The following is a 26,131-nucleotide window of genomic DNA, read 5'->3' on the forward strand; positions in this document are numbered from 1 at the left end:
GACAGGACAGAAGAATGGTTGTTTTTGTGCAAAGGTAGTTGGGATGGCTGAGATGCCCCTCATTTTGACAAAATGTACATGGCCTAATCTATTATGTCACAAAATGTCTACATTGCATTTCTAATAAGTAGATGCATTAGGAACAGGAACTGAATTACAAGATTCATGAGCATTGAAGGAAGGACGGGAAGAAACATTTGAAACATGACATTCATTTTTGTTGTTTGAAACAGTCTTTCCTATAGTAGACTGCACTTTATTTCTGTTGTGTGTGGAAGTGGATGCACAAGGTGTTGTGTGTGAGGTGTGTGTCAAAACAGTAGTGTCAAGTGCAGAAGGTAAAATTGAGTTACTTTTGCATGAGTTTGTACAATGAAAGTAAAGGTTGTCCTTTACTTCACCAATCTCCAGTGGCCTCTTTAGTGAAGGGCCCTGTAGAAGAAGACAGGAGAATTTTGTAAATACAACAATGCAATCTAGTTGCACAGTTAGGGAATGAACAGAAATCAAGTTAAACTTGAAGCTGGGTACATAAAGTACTTTTCTCAGAATGAATTTTGAACTAAGGATCACATCACCAATGAGTGTCACCTTCACTTTGTATCCATTGGGCAAGGAAACTAAGTAGGGATAGACTAAGGTCTTGACATTGCATAGTAATTTCTTATTGAAGGTCATATGGTTTGTGGCCCAGGAATCAAGGATCCACTGATCAATATTTGAATCAGAACATTCACGTAATTGATTATCATGCTCAATAGAAGAAGAACAAGCGACTGTACCTGCAAAGTTCATAGCTCCTCCAGTCAGCTTCATGTCTCCTGGCTTCTCCCCTGTGTTTCCTACTTGGAGCTTTTCAAGAATGTTGAGAAGTTGTCCATATTGCTCTTCACTCAGGTGATGCATAAGTCTTCCCTCTTCATAATGATCTTCTTCGACTTCTGAAGCATTAGGTCCATCATTTGGTGTTCCAAACATATTTGATGCAAATCTTTTTCCTTTATTGTTGTTCCCATAGCTGGGATACCTTGAATTCTGAGGATACCCATGGAGTTTGAAGCACTTATCCTTACTATGTCCTGGCCTCTTACAGTAGTCACAGAACGGGCGAGGTTTGTTCGAAGTGTATCCTCCTCTATTTGCATTGTTTCCAGTATTTCCAGTATTGTATCCACTTGTGTTGTAATTTGTCCTAAAATTGTTGTTTCTTGTACTCGCTTTAAGAGATGCAGATTCCATCACAAACTGACCGTGCGATTTAACTTCCCTCTGTTTCTCCTCTTGAATTATTAGTATGGAAAATGCTTGTGCAATGCTGGAAAGTGGATTCATCATCAAGATACTGCCTCTCACCAAAGTGTACACCTTATTTAATCCCATTAAGAACTGAATCAATCTTCTATCTTGTTCCGCCTTGTGCATGTTTGCCTTAGCTCCACAAGTGCAGGTGCAATTGCACTGAGCGTGTGCATTCAGAGTGTTAAGTTCTTCCCAAAACTTTTTCATTTTGGTATAGTACCCAGTGATGTCAAGAGTTCCTTAGCTTAGATCACTGATTTCCTTTTAAAGCTGATACAATTTGGCACAGTTAGTTTGGTCATATCTATCTTCCAATTCCTGCCATAACTCCTTCGCATCCTTAACATACTGCAAACTATCAGCTAAATCTCTTGAAAGCGATTTTAGAATCCAGGAGGTGACCATATCGTCACATCGTTCTCATTGGTCGAAGGTGGCGTGAGTTGGATCTGGCTTCTTAACCTTTCCAGTGATAAAATCAACTTTATTCTTCACCGATAATGCCCTAAGCACTCCTCTTCTCCAGGATCTATAACCAGTGCCGTCGAAAGCCGCCGGTACCAGTGTCGTTCCAGCGTTCTCTGACGGATGCATGTACAGCGGGCTAGATGAATCTAGGGCTTCCTTGTCCGTTGCCATGATTCAAATGTAGAAATCGTCTTCCTATCGACCTTCTGCAATTTTGCCCTAACCAAGGCGAATCAGAATCTCGAAGAAGAGAAAAATGAGAGGAAAAAGAATGAAGTTTTGACAGAATAATTCGACTGAATCGAGTGATTAAGGAACGAATCAGAGCCTAGGCTTTGATACCATGACAAAATGTTGAAGATCAACAATGGTGATAGCTCAGATCGAGCTCTAATGGATGAAGAAGAAAAGCATTCTTCATTGAGAAGCTTCGAGAGACAGATGAATTGGAAAATGATTCTTCACTGCTCAAAAATATCAGTACAATGTTTTATATATATATATATATATATATATATATATATATATATATATATATATTTGTAAATAGCCTTACTGGCTTATTGCAGTAATAACCTAACTAATTTGCAGAATTGACCAATACAAAGAATAGCCTATATAGAATGTAAAATAATTACAATGTGGCTAACTATTAAACAATCTCAACAAACTTTTCTCTTTATTTGCTACTGGTCAGTGGCCACATAAGTCATGGAAATTAAGCAAATCACTGAATGGAGCACTAGTTGATGAAATAACTGACAGATAGTGAATTTCTATTTCTCGTCATCATTTGTTACTTGTGTGCTCCCACGAGTAAATATATTGCATTGTCTTTCTACGAGTAAACAAGCAACAAAATTCTAAGGAAATGATGCCTAAAATTGTTTTGTTTGAATAGAAGTAACCATTTCTAGGTCGGCGACTACAGTTTGGACATGTTTGAACATCGATAGAGAAAAGTGTGCCCTACGTAAAGTTGTTGGGATAGTATAATAATGCAGCTAAAAGCCGTTTGGACATAAATTTTTCCCTTTTTCAAAAAACAATTTTCAAATTAGTGTTTGGTTATATAGATAACTGAATTTTTGAAGATGAAAATTTTGAGGATGAGTTTCACTTTTTAAGAAAGCGGTTTTTACCTCTCTTTTTTTTTTTTTTTAAGTAAACAAAATTTTTCTCTCACAAAACTGAAATATTTTTTAAAGTAGAATGCATGTATAACACAATTTTAATTTTCAAATATATATTTTTCAATTTAACTTCAAAAGTTACTTTTTTTCAAATCTCAAGTTTTTATGTCCAAACGCGTACTAATAGGGCTTGAGAGGAACTCCTTTTGCAACTAATTATAAATGACAAAAGAAACTTATATTGCTCTGGACTTCTATCAGATACTCCAAAAGTTATTCAAGTCTTGAAAAGGATCTCACACGGATGCAACAATATTTTTAAACAATTTGAACAGCATAAACAAAGATTTGGAAGAAGAAAGAGCTAAATACCTGAAGGGGAGCCTTGGTGTAATTAGTAAAGTTGTAGTCATGTGATCATGAGGTCACAGGTTCGAGCCGTGGAAACAGACTCTTACAGAAATACAAGGTAAGGTTGCGTACAATAGACCCTTATGGTCCGACCCTTTTTGAACCCCGTTTATAACGGAATTTAGTGGACCGCGCTGCAATAATAATACTACTCAGAAAGAGCTGAATACCTCTGTTACCAAACTAGTAGACCTGCATCATTACTCAATTATTCTAGTCAAACTAATGATAGATAGTTTAGAGTGTTCCCGTATAGTGTAGAGCATGACCTAATTGGTCCATGTATGGTAGAACCCTTTAGCCCTGTTAGTTGGAGGTTGGTACTTCACAAAATAAAATAAAATAAAAATACTATTTTTAATCATGATTTGGATTAGGCTTTTCCCTTTAAAGGAGTCTTAATTAAGTAAGATTTAATTATTCTATTTTGGATCAATAAATTGTCAACTCTTCATACATACATAGATATAGATAGAAATGAATAAGAAACAAGTTTGTTCAAACCTACAACAACTATCAATTCAATTTATAGTGTAGCTCATCGGAGTAGAAAAGAGAGAAAATGGATAGTAAGATTAGAAGTTTGAAACATCTGTTTGTGACAGTGTTTCTCTCTAATTTTGCGTTAAATGTGGTGACTCCAGCAATGACTGATATCACTATGGACGCACTTTGCCCTTCTCAAGACAAATGCTCTCTTGCCATTTATCTTTCTGGTTTACAGCAGGCTGTAAGTAGCAGTTCCATCTGAAGAATCAGACTCACACCAATTCTTCTATTTTTTACATTTGATGATCAATTCATTTAGATTATGGGGCTTGGATCAATGTTGATGATGCCACTGATTGGAAACTTATCTGATGTATATGGAAGAAAAGCTCTGCTCATTGTCCCTGTCACTGCTTCCATTCTTCCTTCTGGTAAAGTTTGTCTTTTTTTCCTTCAACTGTTGAAAAGAGATGAAAATATTTCGACAACAAAAAACTACAGTATCTCTTTTGACGAAGAAAAGGAGTTGACGACTTTTTCATTTACTTTTGGTTAATGAACTGGTTGGAGACTTTTAATTTTAACTTTTCGACGAGATGCTGTCGGGAAATTTTTTCTCATATTTTCGATAAAACTCTTTCTAAAAATATTAATAAAATTGTTCTTCCATATCAATTGTCGTAGACATTATCACTAATTTATTCGATTTTTTTATAGTAATAATGGCATATAAGAGGACCACAAACTATTTCTATGCCTACTATGTCGTAAGGACCCTGACTGGCATGCTCAGCGATACTGGCATTCAGTGCCTCCCCATTGCTTATGCGGTATTATTTCATTTGAATTTTAGCCTAATCCTTTTTCAATTTATGACTTTATACTAACTCGAAATTGATCGACTCTAAATGTTGAATTTGTATTTGTTACATTAGGCAGATTGTATATCAGAAGAGAAGCGTGCTTCTGCGATTGGAGTTGTGGCGGGTGTAGGCTCTGCTGCATATTTTTGTGGTACCTTTGCTGTTCGTTTCCTCTCCACTGCTCAAATATTTCTGGTTTACTTCTTCTCTCTTTATTTCTATTTTGCGACTAATTAACTGTCTTAGTTTCCTTTAATAATTTGTTACTATAAAACTGTTGGAATATTGAAGGTGTCATCCATTTCTTCAACGGCCGCGGCAGTATACATGACAATATTTCTAAAGGAGACGACTCGTCATATTAATATCGACGAAGATGCTCTCAATCAACCCATATTAGCTAATGGCGCCGATGACTCTGAAAGTGACTCCTCAGAGAAAAGGCTGAGTCCTAAAAATATTCCATCATTTTACCATATTATTAGCTTGCTCAAAAGTAGGTAAGATGTATCACCTTATCTACAAATATCTACTAGTTTTTCTTTTCGTTACTTACGCAATTAAATCATTTGGTAGCTAAAATAGTTCAACGTGATGCATGTGGGAAGAGTGCCCCCAAAAAAAAAATTGTTGGAAAACTGAAGACTACCATTACCATATATAGCTGTTTGCTGATAATGACTGATGACACCACCAAGAACCAACTTTTGGCATCTTTTGACCCGCTTGTAATTGTTATTATTATTTAATTGCTGTTGAAAAAGTCATGATATGGTTGATGTGGTTAATATTTGTGTTTTTTGGGTCTTAATTACTAGTTATTGTTGTTATATGTCATTTATTTTCTGTTTTTTTATGATGTTACTATTTTTATGATTTCTGTTGACGGTACTGATATATTGTCTTTTTTTGTTTTCTTTCTGTCTTCTTGAGCCAAGGGTCTATCGGAAACAGTCTCTCTGCCCCATCGGGGTAGAGGTAAGGTCTGCGTATAAACTACCCTTCCCAAACACCATTAGTAGAATTTTAATGTCTCGTTGTTGTTGAAAAAGTCATTAAGTTTTCATTCGAATAATACTTGTGAGCGGTCTATTGGACTATGCCATCTTTATTTTGTAACTTTAGTTTGACCAGATTCGACAACTGTGAAAGAAAGTATTGATAAGAGCTTATGTTGGTAATTTTTAATCTTGATGACACCTATACTTCTGTACTTTCCACTACAAGTATGCGGTTACCATTTTGTAAGTACTTAGTCTTTTTTTTAAAAGAAGAATTAGTCAAAGTAACTTCTCATCCAACCCTTTAAATTAAAAATAGTCAATAAATATATAATATATATATATATAATTTATGTATAATATGTACGATTTAAAGCCCTACAAAAACTATTACTACTCTGATGCCCGCATTTTAAAAAAATCAATCATTCAACTGTATTTCAATTCCAAACTAGTTAAAGTAGGTATAGTTGCATAGGAGAAATATAATAGTATCAAAGTATACACACTTTTAAGTTTGAGAAAGAAATGAAGTAAACACAACAATCATCTCATTGTTTTTTTTAAAATCCTGTTTTTCACAGCACCACACTTTCACTAGCAACATTAATTGCATTCTTGAATGGTCTTGCTGAGGGTGGAATACAAACTCCATTTATGGTACTCAATTCTGTAGCTCTCTTAAGTGTCAATTATATTACGTAGAGAATTAGTAAACCTCACAACTAACATTTATTTGTTTACTTTTTTTATTATTTTGAAGTACTTCTTAAGGGCTCGATTTCAATACAACAAAGACAATTTTGCTATTTTAATGTTGATTTGCTACGGTGGAGCAACATTTTCTCAGGTATAAGTTCAAACTGATTTCGTCCGGTAGATCAAGTTAATTTCATGTAACTTTTGTGCTTACAATAATTTTGTCATTAATTCCTTTTCAATTTTTTCGAGTAGTTGATCTTAGTGCCTAAGTTGGCTCCTATAATACGAGAAGAGACGATACTTTCCTTGGCGCTCATAGCTGGTTTTACCAATGTATGTGCCTTCTACGTTCTCTCTCTATCTATGGTCTCTTATAGTTATATTTTGCAAGAAAATAAGTTCTTTGCGTCGAGATAACTTAAATGATAATGACAGATAAATCTATATATATAGTCAACATTATTGAATTTGACAAGATTAATGTAACTAGTGTGAATATTTGGAAGCCTTCTTTTAGGAAGAAATTGGTAGATGCATTTTTCATGCATTTACATTGCATGATCACACTTTATGTGATGTCATGCATGACATATTAAGGTTATTTCCCCTCTATAAATAGTAAGAGTTTTGTTCATTTGTAAACATCTCTCACTTGCATTCCTATCTCCTAAGACATTTGAATCTTCTTTCTCTCTTGTAGTATTTCACTTGTATTTTTGGAGTGAAATAAAGTTTGAGTTGATTGTATCCGAGGACTAAGCAAAAATTAAATTTTGCCGAACCTCGTAAACTTCTGGTGTTCTTTTTATTATTATCTCACTTACCATTTATTAGCTACATTTAGATATAGCAGTTGTGATTTAATCACTCTCTATATATTTGGCTTCCGCAACAATTGGTATCAGAGCCAAGGTTGTATCTGAGTATGCTTTGTGGTTGCAGCATAGTCTGAACTTTCACGTCAGAAAATACTTACTTTGGTGTTCTGTAGTGTCAGCAAATAACTAGTATCTATAACAAAAATGGGAGACAAGAAAAATGAAGAGTCAACATCGAATGTCAACTTCGCTTATGATAAGAATTATGTCAAATGCGAAATTTGCAGTTAAAATTTTTGATGGATCAGAACATTTTGGGATGTGGCAAGCTGAGGTTCTTGATATTCTTTTTCAACAAGGGCTAGATATTTCCAGAGAAGAAAAGAAACCAGACAATATAGGAGAAGAAGATTGGAAGATTATCAACCGCGTTGCTTGTGGTATCATTCGATCTTACCTCGCAAGAGAACAAAAGTATCCATACACAAAAAAAACTTCTACAAGTAAATTATAGAATGCATTGGAGGATAAATTCTTGAAGAAAAATAGTCAAAATAAACTTTATATAAAATAAAAAAAAAAGACTGTTACGCTTCACGTATGTTCTTGGTACTACAATGAATGATCATATCACCAACTTTAATAAGTTGGCGACAGATTTGCAGAATATGGATGTGACTTTTAGTGATGGAGATATTGCCTTATTATTATTAAGTTCACTTCCCAATGAGTACGAGCACCTCAAAACAACTCAAATTCATGGGAATGATAAAGTATCTCTCAAAAAAGTTTGTTCTGCCTTATACAGCTATGAACAAAGAAAGAGAGAAAAGCAAAATAGTGGAGAAGGAGAAGCACTGATCGTGAGAGGTCGTTCTCAAAACAAGATGATAACGAAGAAAGGAAGATCGAAGTCAAGATCCAGACCCAGCAAAAATGAATGCGCCTTTTGCTGAGAAAAGTGACACTGGAAGAAATATTGTCCAAAGTTAAAAAAGAAAGGCCAAACCTAACAATGGGAAGGTTGTCAGGGATTCAAATGTAGCTGATTGTGACGACTCTGATTTCTCACTAGTTACAACATAGCTATTCAAACCATATGACATATGGCTGATGGATTCAGCTTGTAGCTATCATATGTGTCCCAACCGGGACTGGTTCGTTAATTTTCAAGAAGGAGAATATGGAGTTATTCACACCGTAAATAACAATCCTCTTACCGCATATGGTATTGGTTCAATCCGATTAAGAAACATGATGGATTGATCAAAACATTAACAGATGTTCGATACGTACCGGAATTAAAGAAAAATCTCATTTCTGTAGGAGCCCTAGAGTCAAAAGGATTCAAAGTCATTGCAAAAAATGGGATAATGAGAATATGCTCCGGTGCACTAGTGGTAATGAAGGGAATTTGGCGAAATAATAACATGTACCACTATCACGGTAGTATAATTATTGGGACAGCAACAGTGACATCCAGTGATGACAAAGAGACAGAAGCAACCAAGCTATGGTAAATGCACTTGGGACATGCTGGAGGAAAATCCTTGAAAATTTTATCAGATCAAGGATTGTTAAAAGGAGTAAAGACTTGCAATTTGAAGTTTTGTGAGCGTTGTGTCAAGGAAAAACAGACAAGGGTTAAATTTGGAAATATAATCCATAATACTAAAGGTATTTTGGATTATGCTCACTCTGATATTTGGGATGCTTCCAAAATACCTTCATTAGGTGAGAAACAATATTTTGTAACCTTTATTGATGACTTTTCTTGGAGAGTGTGGGTGTATACGATGAAAACCAAAGATGAGGTGTTAGGAATTTTTCTCAAATGGAAGGCGATGATAGAGACTCAAACAGGCAGAAAGATAAAGTGTCTTCGCACAGACAACGGTGGAGAATACAAAAATGATCTTTTCAATAAGATTTGTGAAGATGATGGCATTTTGAGATATTTCACCGTCAGAAATACACCACAATAAAATGGAGTGACAGAACGTATGAACTGGACTTTGCTGGAGAAGGTTCGGTGTATGTTGTCCAATGCTGGCTTAGGTAAAGAATTTTGGGCTGAGGCAATAACATATGCATGCTACCTCATTAATCTCCTACCATTTGCCGTTATTGGTGGTAAGACACCATTTGAAAAATGGTATGAAAAACCTAGTGAAGATTATAGTTTTTTGCATGTATTTGGTTCAATTACATACTATCTGTTACGCGGCGCCTTCCTGAAGTTCCTTGGAAGGGCGACGTAAGGCTAGGCAACCGATGTCAGTACGGTTGCTGTCCGCCAACTGAGGTCCCCTCCGTACGCTAGACTAGATTGTCAGTGCCGTACGGGAAAACCAATGTCATGAGCAATTGAAAGAGAGCAGAAAAGAGAATTGAGAATGAAAGAAAGCTTGATTGCATTGAATGAAAGCTATTACAGAAAACAAGACGGTGTCGGGGGGGAGAGACACCAGTACAGAGAATTGTTTGCTTGCTTGAAAGTTTTGATTGCTTGGTCCCCCTTAATAATGCTTAAAAAAAATAAACCAAAGTTACATGACTAGACCTATGAAAGCTGGAAAATCACACTTAAAGAAAATGCAGCAAAACTACTCTATATTTACAATGAAAAGGACTTAGTCTTCTACAAAGCAGCAGCAAGTCCGTTGGCAGCAACTTTGTCTTTAGCATCAGGGTCTGCGCGCGCGGCATTGTCTGCGCGCGCGGCGCTGTTGGCTTTTGCCTGTGGCTGGGCGCTGGCGATGGCTATCGGTGGGGCGACAGAGGCACATGCGCGCTTGTCACTTGGAGCTGCCGAGACCACGGGGCCGACCGTGGCGACGGGCGTTGGGAGGCTGGCCAGGACGCCACGGGGCGCGTCCAAGGGATCATGGGGCATGGCTGGAAAGCCGCCCATGACATTCTCCCCCACCTGAGTTGGCGACGTCCTCGGCGCCTTCCTTGCAAGGTAATCATCAATCAGGCTCTTGTAGGCTTTGAGGTTTGTTCCCCTCTCCCAAGTATTCTCCTCTGCATCACATCCCTGCCATTTCACCAAGAACTCCTGGTGATCTTTTCTTGAGGCGTGAATCACTCGATCATCAAGAATAGCTTCAGCACGCCTTTTTCCGGTTGAATTGGGGCCTCGAATACTTGGTATTGTGAGTTGGCTTCGTGAAGGATCCTCCACATCTTCCCGAAAAGGTTTCAGGAGACTGACATGGAAAACAGGATGGATTTTCCACCAAGCTGGGGTATCCACCCGGTATGCAACTTTCCCAATGCGCCTTTCAATGGACAAGGGTCCAATATATTTTTGCAATAGGCGAGGGTCATGGACCCCTGCAAACAAGTACCGCTTTGGGATTTTGACCATCACTTTGTCTCCCACCTGGTATTCCACAAAGCGGCGATTCTGATCAGCATGCCTCTTCATCCGCTTTTGGGCTTTGACAAGATAGCTCCGCACTATCTCCAAATTTTGCTTCCATTCTTTTGAGAAGCTGGCAGCCCGAGGAGATTTTGACATGTTTGGTGCGTTCACTGTGTGTGGGAGTAGCGGTTGCTGTCCGGTAACAATTTCAAAAGCGCTTTTGTTGGTACTTGAGCTCTTTTGTGAATTGAAACACAGTTGAGCAGCATCCAGAAGCTTCACCCAATTCTTCTGCGATCCGGTCACAAAGTGCCGGAGATATTCCTCTAGCATGCCATTGAATCGCTCCGTCTGGCCATCAGATTGCGGATGAAAACTTGAGCTATGACTCAATTTTGACCCGAGGCACTTAAAGAGTTGGGTCCAAAAATTGCTAGTGAAGCGTGAGTCGCGATCACTAACAATGTCTTTAGGTAAGCCCCAATACTTGACGACATGAGAGAAGAATAGTCGAGCTGTATCTTCTGCTGATATATATTGTGGGGCTGCTATAAAGGTAGCATACTTGGAAAACCGATCCACCACAACCAAGATAGTTGTGAGATCTCCGACCTTGGGCAATCCGGTGATGAAGTCCAGGGAAACGCTTTCCCAAGGTCTTTTTGGTACAGCTAGTGGTTCCAAGAGCCCTGCCTGCGTCAAGCGGTCTGACTTATCTTTCTGGCATACTAGACAAGTCTTCACATACTGAGCGACGTCATCGACCATTTGAGGCCAATAATATGCACGGCGAAGCAATGCCATGGTGCGTTCCTCGCCGGGATGACCGGCCCACAAAGTATCGTGGCATTCTGCAAGAAGAGTCCGTCGCAGATCTCCTCCTTTAGGAACATAAAGTCGGTTCCCTTTCACCTTCAGGAACCCATCTTCGGTGTAGAATTGGCGAGTCTTGCCCTGTCCTACCAAATCAATCAAATACTGTGCAGCAGGATCCTTGATGAGTAGATCCTGTATCTGGTCTTTTATGGTGGTGGTTACTTCGCTTCCCTTTAGGGCGGCGAGTACACACATCGATGCTAGATCAGCTCTCCGACTGAGTGCATCAGCAACATGATTGGTCTTTCCACTTCGGTACTCCAGGTTGAAGTGAAATTCCGCTAGGAGTTCCTGCCACCTAGCCTGTCGTCCATTCAGCTTTGGCTGGGTCATGAAATGGCTAACGGCTGTATTGTCTGTCTTGACCGCGAATGGGGCTCCCAGTAGATAATGCCTCCAAAGGCGTAAGCAATGAACGACAGCCAATAATTCTTTCTCATGGGCGGCATAGCGTCGCTCTGCATCCTTCAGTTTCCGGCTCTCGTACGCTACGGGATGCCCTTCTTGTAGCAATACTCCACCAAGTGCATAGTCGGAGGCATCCGTTTGCACTTCGAATGGCTTGGCCAAGTCAGGGAGGGCCAAGACTGGGCTACTGGACATAGCCATCTTCAATGCGTCGAAGGCCTTTGCCCGCTTGGGGCCCCAATCCCACGGGGTGGCCTTCTTGAGAAGTTCTGTCAGCGGCACTGCAATGAGGGAGTAACTTTTCACAAACCGCCGATAGAAGTTGCATAGGCCAAGGAACGACCTCAAGGCATGTATATCCTTAGGAGGCGGCCATTCTGTAATGGCCTGAATCTTCTGCTGGTCCATCTTGATCCTCCCTTCCTCGATGACATGTCCGAGGAAGTCAATTTGTTTCTGAGCAAAGGAGCACTTGGATAGCTTCGCATATAGTTCGTGCTCCCGCAATCGGGCTAGGACCTTCCGCAAATGCTCCAGGTGTTCTTCTAGTGTCTGGCTATATACCACAATGTCATCCAAATAAACCACAACGAATTCATCAATGTATTCTCGGAAGACTTGGTTCATCAAGGTGCAAAATGTGGCTGGCGCGTTAGTCAAGCCAAAGGGCATAACCAGGAAGTCGTACGACCCATATCTTGTCACACAGGTCGTCTTGTGCTCATCACCATCGGCAATCCGAACTTGCCAATAACCTGTCTTCAGGTCTATTTTGGTGAATACCGTCGCACCACCCAGTCTATCAAACAAGTCTGCCATTAGCGGAATAGGGTACTTGTTTTTCACGGTGATTTTGTTTAGAGCCCGGTAATCCACGCAGAGTCGCAAACTACCATCATGTTTCTTTTGGAATAGCACAGGGGACCCGTATGGGGACTTAGAGGGCACAATGATCCCTGTGTCTAGCATTTCCGTCAATTGTCTCCGAAGCTCGGCGAGTTCGGGTTGTGACATTCTGTATGGCGCCCGGGCAGGTGGCTTCGCACCCGGCACCAACTCAATCTCATGGTCCACAGTTCGCCTAGGCGGAAGACGCTTTGGCATGTCTTGTGGCATGATGTCTTCAAATTCCAGAAGTAACTCCTTCACGGGTGCAGGAATGGGACCCGAGGAGCGTTCTATATCTTCCATGCAGAGGGTAGCCAGGAACGTGGGTTCATGTCTTTTTACCCCCTTCTTCAACTGCAAGGCCGAGATGTTCTCGGCTGCCATCTTCATGGGAATGCACGGAATAATGCAGGGCTTGGCCCCATTTGCCCCCATCATCAGCAGCATGTCTGCATACGGTGCGGGCATGGTATTGGTCTGTCTCAGGAATTCCAACCCCACGATTAACTCAAAGTCATCTATGATCACTACGCGCAGGTTGAACTTTCCTTCATAAGGGCCAAGCTTCACTGGTACTTCTTTGGCTATTCCACCCACTGGTTGAGGTGGTGAGTTGATAGCCTTCACACGACCTTTGCCCTTTCCTACGACTAGTCCAAGACGCTCCACCTGAGTCGAGGCTAAGTAGTTGTGGGTGGCACCTGTGTCTATCATTGCCCGAATGGGCTTGCCATTTACCTTCATGTCAACGAACATTAGGGTCCTCTCTTGATGAGGAGGAGTCCTCAAATTCGCCTTCTTATTTCCTTTCCTGGCAATTGGACAGGGGTCCTTCTTCTTGCGGATACCGGCACTGGTACCCGCTAAGGGCTCAGAAATGGAGCCAACAATTGCATTGAATGCACCTACTGGCTCGGTCTGGTCCGCATCATCGGCGTCGTCATCCGTCCCATCCTCAAAAGCTTGATGGGCATTCATCTGTGCATGTGGACATTCATTATTCCAATGTGGTCCGCCGCAATGGCGACATCCTGAGGGGGGCTTCCTCCCCCGATCATTGTTGTTAGATGCAGCACTAGTACTGCCGGAAGAGGGAGTCTTGGATTTGGGTGCACTCCGGTCTCCTCCACTTCTGCTAGGGCCACTAGTGTTTGGTTGGCCCCCTTTGTATCCTCCTCGGACAGGCTGTTGAGGCCTATCCTTCCGGGCTTCCACTTGGTAATCCCCAAGGCACTCTGCTGCTTGGATTGCCTTAGGCAACGTGTCTACCCTTTGTCTCTGCAACTCCATCCGGGCATAAGGTTTCAACCCTTCCAGGAAGGTGAAGAGTTTGTCTTTGTCCCCCATGTCACGGATGTTCAGCATGAGCGCGGAGAATTCCCGCACGTAATCTCGCACTGATTTGGTCTGGCGGAGCTCCCGCAACTTTCTCCTGGCATTGTACTCAACATTTTCGGGGAAGAACTGTAGGCGTATGGCTGCCTTCAGTTCCGCCCATGTGTCGAGGGCATCTTCACCTGCCTTGATGGCTTCATACTTCACCCGCCACCAGAGTTTGGCATCACCCTGAAGATACATGGCAGCAGTTGCTACCTTCTTAGCTTCTTCCAGGCTTCCCACGGCATCGAAGTATTGCTCGATGTCGAAAATGAAATTTTCCACTTCTTTGGCATTCCGAGCTCCACTGTATGGCTTTGGCTCAGGAATTTTCAGCTTTTGTGCCACGGGGGCGAGGTTCACACCACCCCCAAATTGGTTTCCGCCTCCTCGAAGTAGGCCCTGTAAAGCAGCATTGACAACATTGAGCTGGCCTGTCAAGTTGTCAATGGTTTGTTGCATGGCAGTCACCCTGTCTGCCTCTTGTTCCCTGTTGGCTAAATCCTCGGCACGCTCCTGCTGGAGGACCTCAAATTTACCAAAAATTTCAGCTGCCTCTGTGGCTGCTGTTTGCCGGTCTCCTTCAGAGTCGCGGCTGATGTTTTCTATGTCAACTTCGGCCTGGATGAGTCTGCGGTCCAGGTCGTCCAACCTTTGCACTAGGCTGGTTTTTAGATCGGGCACCATTTCCACGATGGGCCGTAATGCGTCAACCGTTCCCTCAAGGGTCGCGATGCGATCCCCATAATTCACCATGGTCAGAAATGGTGGTAATTGCGATGTGATCCCTCGTCCGATGTCGAGCCTAGGCTCTGATACCAACTGTTACGCGGCGCCTTCCTGAAGTTCCTTGGAAGGGCGACGTAAGGCTAGGCAACCGATGTCAGTACGGTTGCTGTCCGCCAACTGAGGTCCCCTCCGTACGCTAGACTAGATTGTCAGTGCCGTACGGGAAAACCAATGTCATGAGCAATTGAAAGAGAGCAGAAAAGAGAATTGAGAATGAAAGAAAGCTTGATTGCATTGAATGAAAGCTATTACAGAAAACAAGACGGTGTCGGGGGGAGAGACACCAGTACAGAGAATTGTTTGCTTGCTTGAAAGTTTTGATTGCTTGGTCCCCCTTAATAATGCTTAAAAAAATAAACCAAAGTTACATGACTAGACCTATGAAAGCTGGAAAATCACACTTAAAGAAAATGTAGCAAAACTACTCTATATTTACAATGAAAAGGACTTAGTCTTCTACAAAGCAGCAGCAAGTCCGTTGGCAGCAACTTTGTCTTTAGCATCAGGGTCTGCGCGCGCGGCATTGTCTGCGCGCGCGGCGCTGTTGGCTTTTGCCTGTGGCTGGGCGCTGGCGATGGCTATCGGTGGGGCGACAGAGGCACATGCGCGCTTGTCACTTGGAGCTGCCGAGACCACGGGGCCGACCGTGGCGACGGGCGTTGGGAGGCTGGCCAGGACGCCACGGGGCGCGTCCAAGGGATCATGGGGCATGGCTGGAAAGCCGCCCATGACATTCTCCCCTACCTGAGTTGGCGACGTCCTCGGCGCCTTCCTTGCAAGGTAATCGTCAATCAGGCTCTTGTAGGCTTTGAGGTTTGTTCCCCTCTCCCAAGTATTCTCCTCTGCATCACATCCCTGCCATTTCACCAAGAACTCCTGGTGATCTTTTCTTGAGGCGTGAATCACTCGATCATCAAGAATAGCTTCAGCACGCCTTTTTCCGGTTGAATTGGGGCCTCGAATACTTGGTATTGTGAGTTGGCTTCGTGAAGGATCCTCCACATCTTCCCGAAAAGGTTTCAGGAGACTGACATGGAAAACAGGATGGATTTTCCACCAAGCTGGGGTATCCACCCGGTATGCAACTTTCCCAATGCGCCTTTCAATGGACAAGGGTCCAATATATTTTTGCAATAGGCGAGGGTCATGGACCCCTGCAAACAAGTACCGCTTTGGGATTTTGACCATCACTTTGTCTCCCACCTGGTATTCCACAAAGCGGCGATTCTGATCAGCATGCCTCTTCATCCGCTTTTGGGCTTTGACAAGATAGCTCCGCACTATCTCCAAATTTTGCTTCCATTCTTTTGAGAAGCTGGCAGCCCGAGGAGATTTTGACATGTTTGGTGCGTTCACTGTGTGTGGGAGTAGCGGTTGCTGTCCGGTAACAATTTCAAAAGCGCTTTTGTTGGTACTTGAGCTCTTTTGTGAATTGAAACACAGTTGAGCAGCATCCAGAAGCTTCACCCAATTCTTCTGCGATCCGGTCACAAAGTGCCGGAGATATTCCTCTAGCATGCCATTGAATCGCTCCGTCTGGCCATCAGATTGCGGATGAAAACTTGAGCTATGACTCAATTTTGACCCGAGGCACTTAAAGAGTTGGGTCCAAAAATTGCTAGTGAAGCGTGAGTCGCGATCACTAACAATGTCTTTAGGTAAGCCCCAATACTTGACGACATGAGAGAAGAATAGTCGAGCTGTATCTTCTGCTGATATATATTGTGGGGCTGCTATAAAGGTAGCATACTTGGAAAACCGATCCACCACAACCAAGATAGTTGTGAGATCTCCGACCTTGGGCAATCCGGTGATGAAGTCCAGGGAAACGCTTTCCCAAGGTCTTTTTGGTACAGCTAGTGGTTCCAAGAGCCCTGCTTGCGTCAAGCGGTCTGACTTATCTTTCTGGCATACTAGACAAGTCTTCACATACTGAGCGACGTCATCGACCATTTGAGGCCAATAATATGCACGGCGAAGCAATGCCATGGTGCGTTCCTCGCCGGGATGACCGGCCCACAAAGTATCGTGGCATTCTGCAAGAAGAGTCCGTCGCAGATCTCCTCCTTTAGGAACATAAAGTCGGTTCCCTTTCACCTTCAGGAACCCATCTTCGGTGTAGAATTGGCGAGTCTTGCCCTGTCCTACCAAATCAATCAAATACTGTGCAGCAGGATCCTTGATGAGTAGATCCTGTATCTGGTCTTTTATGGTGGTGGTTACTTCGCTTCCCTTTAGGGCGGCGAGTACACACATCGATGCTAGATCAGCTCTCCGACTGAGTGCATCAGCAACATGATTGGTCTTTCCACTTCGGTACTCCAGGTTGAAGTGAAATTCCGCTAGGAGTTCCTGCCACCTAGCCTGTCGTCCATTCAGCTTTGGCTGGGTCATGAAATGGCTAACGGCTGTATTGTCTGTCTTGACCGCGAATGGGGCTCCCAGTAGATAATGCCTCCAAAGGCGTAAGCAATGAACGACAGCCAATAATTCTTTCTCATGGGCGGCATAGCGTCGCTCTGCATCCTTCAGTTTCCGGCTCTCGTACGCTACGGGATGCCCTTCTTGTAGCAATACTCCACCAAGTGCATAGTCGGAGGCATCCGTTTGCACTTCGAATGGCTTGGCCAAGTCAGGGAGGGCCAAGACTGGGCTACTGGACATAGCCATCTTCAATGCGTCGAAGGCCTTTGCCCGCTTGGGGCCCCAATCCCACGGGGTGGCCTTCTTGAGAAGTTCTGTCAGCGGCACTGCAATGAGGGAGTAACTTTTCACAAACCGCCGATAGAAGTTGCATAGGCCAAGGAACGACCTCAAGGCATGTATATCCTTAGGAGGCGGCCATTCTGTAATGGCCTGAATCTTCTGCTGGTCCATCTTGATCCTCCCTTCCTCGATGACATGTCCGAGGAAGTCAATTTGTTTCTGAGCAAAGGAGCACTTGGATAGCTTCGCATATAGTTCGTGCTCCCGCAATCGGGCTAGGACCTTCCGCAAATGCTCCAGGTGTTCTTCTAGTGTCTGGCTATATACCACAATGTCATCCAAATAAACCACAACGAATTCATCAATGTATTCTCGGAAGACTTGGTTCATCAAGGTGCAAAATGTGGCTGGCGCGTTAGTCAAGCCAAAGGGCATAACCAGGAAGTCGTACGACCCATATCTTGTCACACAGGTCGTCTTGTGCTCATCACCATCGGCAATCCGAACTTGCCAATAACCTGTCTTCAGGTCTATTTTGGTGAATACCGTCGCACCACCCAGTCTATCAAACAAGTCTGCCATTAGCGGAATAGGGTACTTGTTTTTCACGGTGATTTTGTTTAGAGCCCGGTAATCCACGCAGAGTCGCAAACTACCATCATGTTTCTTTTGGAATAGCACAGGGGACCCGTATGGGGACTTAGAGGGCACAATGATCCCTGTGTCTAGCATTTCCGTCAATTGTCTCCGAAGCTCGGCGAGTTCGGGTTGTGACATTCTGTATGGCGCCCGGGCAGGTGGCTTCGCACCCGGCACCAACTCAATCTCATGGTCCACAGTTCGCCTAGGCGGAAGACGCTTTGGCATGTCTTGTGGCATGATGTCTTCAAATTCCAGAAGTAACTCCTTCACGGGTGCAGGAATGGGACCCGAGGAGCGTTCTATATCTTCCATGCAGAGGGTAGCCAGGAACGTGGGTTCATGTCTTTTTACCCCCTTCTTCAACTGCAAGGCCGAGATGTTCTCGGCTGCCATCTTCATGGGAATGCACGGAATAATGCAGGGCTTGGCCCCATTTGCCCCCATCATCAGCAGCATGTCTGCATACGGTGCGGGCATGGTATTGGTCTGTCTCAGGAATTCCAACCCCACGATTAACTCAAAGTCATCTATGATCACTACGCGCAGGTTGAACTTTCCTTCATAAGGGCCAAGCTTCACTGGTACTTCTTTGGCTATTCCACCCACTGGTTGAGGTGGTGAGTTGATAGCCTTCACACGACCTTTGCCCTTTCCTACGACTAGTCCAAGACGCTCCACCTGAGTCGAGGCTAAGTAGTTGTGGGTGGCACCTGTGTCTATCATTGCCCGAATGGGCTTGCCATTTACCTTCATGTCAACGAACATTAGGGTCCTCTCTTGATGAGGAGGAGTCCTCAAATTCGCCTTCTTATTTCCTTTCCTGGCAATTGGACAGGGGTCCTTCTTCTTGCGGATACCGGCACTGGTACCCGCTAAGGGCTCAGAAATGGAGCCAACAATTGCATTGAATGCACCTACTGGCTCGGTCTGGTCCGCATCATCGGCGTCGTCATCCGTCCCATCCTCAAAAGCTTGATGGGCATTCATCTGTGCATGTGGACATTCATTATTCCAATGTGGTCCGCCGCAATGGCGACATCCTGAGGGGGGCTTCCTCCCCCGATCATTGTTGTTAGATGCAGCACTAGTACTGCCGGAAGAGGGAGTCTTGGATTTGGGTGCACTCCGGTCTCCTCCACTTCTGCTAGGGCCACTAGTGTTTGGTTGGCCCCCTTTGTATCCTCCTCGGACAGGCTGTTGAGGCCTATCCTTCCGGGCTTCCACTTGGTAATCCCCAAGGCACTCTGCTGCTTGGATTGCCTTAGGCAACGTGTCTACCCTTTGTCTCTGCAACTCCATCCGGGCATAAGGTTTCAACCCTTCCAGGAAGGTGAAGAGTTTGTCTTTGTCCCCCATGTCACGGATGTTCAGCATGAGCGCGGAGAATTCCCGCACGTAATCTCGCACTGATTTGGTCTGGCGGAGCTCCCGCAACTTTCTCCTGGCATTGTACTCAACATTTTCGGGGAAGAACTGTAGGCGTATGGCTGCCTTCAGTTCCGCCCATGTGTCGAGGGCATCTTCACCTGCCTTGATGGCTTCATACTTCACCCGCCACCAGAGTTTGGCATCACCCTGAAGATACATGGCAGCAGTTGCTACCTTCTTAGCTTCTTCCAGGCTTCCCACGGCATCGAAGTATTGCTCGATGTCGAAAATGAAATTTTCCACTTCTTTGGCATTCCGAGCTCCACTGTATGGCTTTGGCTCAGGAATTTTCAGCTTTTGTGCCACGGGGGCGAGGTTCACACCACCCCCAAATTGGTTTCCGCCTCCTCGAAGTAGGCCCTGTAAAGCAGCATTGACAACATTGAGCTGGCCTGTCAAGTTGTCAATGGTTTGTTGCATGGCAGTCACCCTGTCTGCCTCTTGTTCCCTGTTGGCTAAATCCTCGGCACGCTCCTGCTGGAGGACCTCAAATTTACCAAAAATTTCAGCTGCCTCTGTGGCTGCTGTTTGCCGGTCTCCTTCAGAGTCGCGGCTGATGTTTTCTATGTCAACTTCGGCCTGGATGAGTCTGCGGTCCAGGTCGTCCAACCTTTGCACTAGGCTGGTTTTTAGATCGGGCACCATTTCCACGATGGGCCGTAATGCGTCAACCGTTCCCTCAAGGGTCGCGATGCGATCCCCATAATTCACCATGGTCAGAAATGGTGGTAATTGCGATGTGATCCCTCGTCCGATGTCGAGCCTAGGCTCTGATACCAACTGTTACGCGGCGCCTTCCTGAAGTTCCTTGGAAGGGCGACGTAAGGCTAGGCAACCGATGTCAGTACGGTTGCTGTCCGCCAACTGAGGTCCCCTCCGTACGCTAGACTAGATTGTCAGTGCCGTACGGGAAAACCAATGTCATGAGCAATTGAAAGAGAGCAGAAAAGAGAATTGAGAATGAAAGAAAGCTTGATTGCATTGAATGAAAGCTATTACAGAAAACAAGACGGTGTCGGGGGGGAGAGACACCAGTACAGAGAATTGTTTGCTTGCTTGAAAGTTTTGATTGCTTGGTCCCCCTTAATAATGCTTAAAAAAAATAAACCAAAGTTACATGACTAGACCTATGAAAGCTGGAAAATCACACTTAAAGAAAATGTAGCAAAACTACTCTATATTTACAATGAAAAGGACTTAGTCTTCTACAAAGCAGCAGCAAGTCCGTTGGCAGCAACTTTGTCTTTAGCATCAGGGTCTGCGCGCGCGGCATTGTCTGCGCGCGCGGCGCTGTTGGCTTTTGCCTGTGGCTGGGCGCTGGCGATGGCTATCGGTGGGGCGACAGAGGCACATGCGCGCTTGTCACTTGGAGCTGCCGAGACCACGGGGCCGACCGTGGCGACGGGCGTTGGGAGGCTGGCCAGGACGCCACGGGGCGCGTCCAAGGGATCATGGGGCATGGCTGGAAAGCCGCCCATGACATATCATGTGAAAAATTCAAAATTTGATCCGAGAACAAAGAAAACTATATTTATGGGGATTACTTCTAGAGTCAAAGGATACCTCTTATGGTGTCAATAGACAAGAAAAATTATATTCAGCAGAGATATTACCAAACTGCCATAATAGATAAGATGATAATTGATAATGTCAAAAAACTGATGGTGCTTCAAAGCAGGTAAAGTTCGAGGGAAAATTAATTTTCCCAACACAGGAAGAAAACAAGAAAATAACAGAAGATTTTTCGCTGGAAGAAGAGCCAGTGGAGAGGGAGATTCCAACTCAGGAACCTCAACAACAACTTGAATCAATAGCAATCAGCAAGCCAAAAAGAAAAGTAAAGAAACATGCTCGTCTCATAGAGACGGTGGCTTGTGCAGCCTCAATTGTAGCTGATGGTATTACTACCACTTATAAAGATGCAGTCCAAAGTTCAGAAGAAGATAAGTGGAGGATTTCCATGAATGAAGAAATGCAGTCCCTTCATCAGAATCGCACATGGAAATTGGCCAATCTCCTGAAGAAAAAGAAAGCAATTGGGTGCAAATGGATATTTGCAAAGAAAGAGGAATTTCCTAACTAAGAAGATATTCGCTACAAAGCAATATTGGTGGCCAAAGGATACGCTCAAAAGGAGAGAATTAATTATAATGAGATATTTTCTCCAGTCGTGAAACACTCCTCCATTAGAGTTTTGTCGGTTTTGGTAGCGTAGTTAAATTTGGAACTAGTTAAATTAGATGTAAAACCTGCATTTTTACATGGATATTTGGAAGAGAAAATCTATATGACTCATCCAGAAGGATTCAAAGTTGTTGTAAAGGAAAATATGGTGTGCAAACTTAAAAAATCATTGTACGGATTGAAACAATCTTCTAGACAATGGTACAAACGATTTGACAAGTTTATGTTGCGGCAGAAGTACAGAAGCAAATACGATCATTGTGTGTATTTTATCAAGCTTGAAGACGGATCATTCATGTATCTTCTCCTATATGTTGATAATATGTTGATAGCTTCCAAAAGTCAAGAAGAAATTGAGAAGTTGAAGATTCAACTAAAAGGGGAGTTTGATGAAGGATTTGGGTGAGGCGAAGAAAATTCTTGGCACGGAGATAAAAGGAGAGAGGCATTCAAAGAAACTCTATCTATCTCAGAAAGAATACTTGAAGAGAGTAATAGATCGATTTGGCATGAATGAGAACACGAAGTCAGTTAGCACTTTGCTTGCTCCTCACTTTAAGCTCAGTGTTGCTATGTCGCCGAAGAATGAAGCTGAATGAGAGTATATGTCAAGAGTACTATTTGCGAATGCTGTTGGTAGATTGATGTATGCAATGGTTTACACAAGACCTGATATTTCACATGTTATCAGAGTTATAAGCATGTATATGCATGATCTAGGAAAGGAGCATTGGCAAGCTGTGAAATGGATTCTACGGTATATTCGTAATACCGTAGATGTTGGATTGATTTTTGAGCAGAAAGATAGTCAGTATCTGGTTGGATATTGTGACTCAGATTATGCGGGTGATTTGGACAAACGTAGATCAACTACTGGTTATGTGTACACTTTTGCAAATGCACCAGTTAGTTGGAAGTCTACTTTGCAGTCAACGGTTGCTTTGTCTACTACTGAGGCAGAGTACATGGCAATTATAGAGGTTGTAAAGGAGGCAATTTGGCTTCAAGGGTTGCTTAGAGAGCTTGGTATTGGTCTAGAAAGTATCACACTATTTTATGACAGTCAAGGTGCTATTCAATTAGCAAATAACCAATTTTATCATACAAGGACGAAGCACATTGATATTCGATATCACTTTATACGAGATATTATAAAAGAAGGTGGAGTCATGGTACAGAAAATTCGGACTACAGACAACCCTGCTGATATGCTAACAAAAGTAGTAATTGCGATCAAGTTTCAATATTGTTTGAACTTGATCAACATTGTTGAACTTTGAAGATTGAAGTTGAAGACACAATCAAAATTTATCAGTGAGAGAAAATTGAAAAAGTGGAATTTTGCCAAGGTGGAGATTTATTGAATTTGACAAGATTAATGTGAACTAGTGTGAACATTTGGAAGCCTCCATTTAGGAAGAATTTGGTAGATGCATTTTTTCATGCATTTACATTGCATGATCACACTTTGTATGATGTCATGCATGACATTATTAAGGCTATTTTCCTTCTATAAATAGTAAGGGTTTTATTCATTTGTAAACATCTCACACTTGCCTTCTTATCTCATAAGGCATTTGAATCTTCTTTCTCTCTTGTAGTATTTCACTTGTATTTTTGGAGTGAAATAAAGTTTGAGTTGATTGTGTCCGAGAACTAGGCAAAAATCAAATTTTGCCGAACCTCGTAAACTTCTAGTATTCTTTTTATTATTGTCTCACTTATTAGATATAGTTATTGTTATTTAATCATTCTCTATATGTTCGACTTCCGCAACAAACATTAGTTGGTAACCTTGAGTAGAAGGCGAGCTATGAAGTGACAGATTAAATCATAAAAAATGTAAATTTTCAGAGTGTCAGCATACAAAACTTAAATTCATTTCGAAATGGATCTTCATAGAATGGAACACATATAAAGGATTTTTGTTGATAACTAGTTTGGAATTGAGCAGTTTTGATTGTTTGATATTTGCTTAAACCCTTTTGTTTGTATGTATTAGTGATGAGATTTTCTCATTATTCTGCAGATGCTAATAGATAGCATTGCATGGGCAGCCTGGGTAAGATAAAACTTTGTAACTTTACTATTGAGGTCTCAGCATATTTCCCAATTCAAGATCTTTATTTTTTACATTTGTCAAAAATTTCAGGTTCCTTATGTTGTTGCTTTGTTTCCTATGTTTCTCTTCCTAGCAAAACCAGCTGTAAGTTGTCTTGTTTTCCCCGAAAAATAACGGAGTACTTTTCATTTCATATTTTTTCTTTTGGTCTTTTCGTTGATTGATTATCATGGCTGTAATATTAATCTAAGTGCTTTATTCAATCTAGTTACAAAGCATTGTTTCAAAACAAGTTGGGCCAAACGAACAGGTAATTTAGCATAAGTACCTTTCATTAGCTTATATACAATTATACATCACTGTGGTAAACCTGGGTATTATCACTTCTAACCCGCGCCAGAAACTATTTACATTCAGTAACCGAAAAAGTATATAAAATTTATATAATTTTTGTATATAACATACAAAATATTATATATATATATATATATATATATATATATATATATATAAAATATATATTTTTTGCTATTATTTTGAACGCGACGATGCATTGTCAATTTTCCTATACAATTGACCTTGATTTGTACTTTTGTACAAGCTTAGATTACAATATGTAGGATCTAATTAAACAACGAAAAGTATCTTTATACTATATAAGTTATGAGACTAGTAACCTGAAAAATAAGGCAGGTAATCTAAACAATATTATTGAATTTGATTGTTATATAAGTGAATGTTCCATTAATTGTTATTTTGTCGACCTAGTAGGGAATTGCTCAAGGGTGCATTTCGGGCGTAAGCTCCTTCGCCAACATTCTCTCTCCATTTATATTTAGTCCTTTGACAGGTAACTAATTAATTTGTTATTCAATTTATGTGTTTAATTTGACCTAAATTTTCAAACTAACAATGTTCATCTCTTTATAGATCTTTTCTTATCTGAGAGAGCTCCATTTAATTATCCTGGTTTTAGTATGTTTTGCATCGGCCTTGCTTGGGTAAGCAATATACTTATTAACCTTTTTCTTGTTTTCTATTGTTTTCTTTTTCTTAGTTGTTCTGATAGCGTAATGTTTTATTTATTTTTTAATATTATCAGTACTCAAAAGTTAATAGTACTTACGTTACTAACCTCCAATGTTTTGTGCAGTTGATAGCATTTATTCCTAGCATGATGATAAGGTTTGGTTCCTACAATTCAAGATTCAAAATCAGGGACGTCGTCTGCTAGGAGGCTTGAAGGAGAATTTAACAAGCTATACAGTCAAACCTCTCTATAACATCGTCGTTTTGTTCCGAATATTTTTGGATGTTATAGCGAAATACTGTTATAGAGAACATATATTATAACATAACATAAATATTGGTTCCGAAAAAGTTTGGCTTTTATAGTGAAGTGTTGTTATATAAGAATGTTGTTATAGAGAGGTCTGACTGTATTTGAATGTCTGAATGATCCTATATACACAATCTTCAAATGGTTAAAAATGGATAACATTTTTTTTTGTTTTTGTCTTTCCTGAGGCAATGAATATATTTGATGTATTTGGTAGGAAGATTTTAGTTTCTCATCCAATTTTTTTGTAGTATCAAAATGATATTACTTGATAAACCTGTGACACCTTAATATTTTTTGCTACTTATATTTGAAAATGCACGTAGAAGGATGATATAAGAAATATACATTTTCGATCCTTTTTATATACATTTATTTTTGTCAAAGATACTTAAGATAACATAGTCACAAAAGTGGCATTAAGATAAAGAAGTATTGAGATGGTTATCTTGCCCTTTTTAAAGCTCTTTTTTCGTTAGCTAGTAACCCAATTATTAGTTTAATTATACTTTTTTACATTCATTTGATGAGGGTCTTGTTCAAGTCAATTATACACATTTTAATTAATCCGTCGACTAGCATGGATACTGCTTTATTATATTTTGACAATAGAGAGAAAATTGTTGGCAAAAGTCAAAATAGGAATCTCATTATTAAGCAGTACTCACCTAGTATGTAATAATAATTAATTAATGATCTCAAAATTCAATGTTTACACCTTTGATAGGTCGAAAATTCTAAACTGGCACATATATGGAAAAGTTGAGTAACTAATTAATTCCGTTCTAAAATTATCATATCAAAGAGTAGTAAAAAAGTTTAAACAAGGTAATAATATAATCACAATACCATTAACTTACAAATATTCATTGACTAAG

General features: G+C 41.6%; 1 protein-coding gene across 6 annotated transcripts; it reads left to right on the forward strand.

The window, feature by feature from the left end:
• The first annotated feature begins 3,723 nt into the window (after window positions 1-3,723).
• LOC104085699 (uncharacterized) lies at window positions 3,724-25,423 on the forward strand. 6 transcript variants are annotated; one of them, XM_070186272.1, is made up of 15 exons: window positions 3,725-4,041; window positions 4,120-4,231; window positions 4,518-4,630; window positions 4,736-4,825; window positions 4,955-5,163; window positions 5,602-5,646; window positions 6,249-6,324; window positions 6,428-6,514; window positions 6,619-6,699; window positions 23,882-23,914; window positions 24,005-24,058; window positions 24,183-24,224; window positions 24,686-24,764; window positions 24,845-24,915; window positions 25,068-25,423. In XM_070186272.1, exons 1-15 carry the CDS (start codon window positions 3,874-3,876, stop codon window positions 25,146-25,148), a joined length of 1,341 nt encoding a protein of 446 aa, XP_070042373.1. In that variant the 5' UTR covers window positions 3,725-3,873; the 3' UTR covers window positions 25,149-25,423. The 6 variants fall into 6 exon arrangements, with proteins under 6 accessions (XP_070042374.1, XP_070042373.1, XP_033509177.1 ...); XM_033653284.2 differs by having other exon boundaries at window positions 3,727-4,041; window positions 4,736-4,858; XM_033653286.2 differs by lacking the exon at window positions 6,619-6,699 and having other exon boundaries at window positions 4,736-4,858.
• Window positions 25,424-26,131: the final 708 nt, after the last annotated feature.

Source organism: Nicotiana tomentosiformis, chromosome 1 (genome assembly GCF_000390325.3).
Source record: "Nicotiana tomentosiformis chromosome 1, ASM39032v3, whole genome shotgun sequence".
In the NCBI taxonomy this organism is placed as follows: Eukaryota; Viridiplantae; Streptophyta; class Magnoliopsida; order Solanales; family Solanaceae; genus Nicotiana; species Nicotiana tomentosiformis.

Bases quoted from the DNA above. Each gene is read 5' to 3' on its own strand.
- LOC104085699 (XM_033653284.2), top strand. From the start codon at position 3,874: ATGGATAGTAAGATTAGAAGTTTGAAACATCTGTTTGTGACAGTGTTT. The intron at 5,647-6,248 runs GTCTGCGTATAA...TGTTTTTCACAG, and splicing joins CCCATCGGGGTAGAGGTAAG to CACCACACTTTCACTAGCAA. The intron at 6,515-6,618 runs GTATAAGTTCAA...TTTTTCGAGTAG, and splicing joins GTGGAGCAACATTTTCTCAG to TTGATCTTAGTGCCTAAGTT.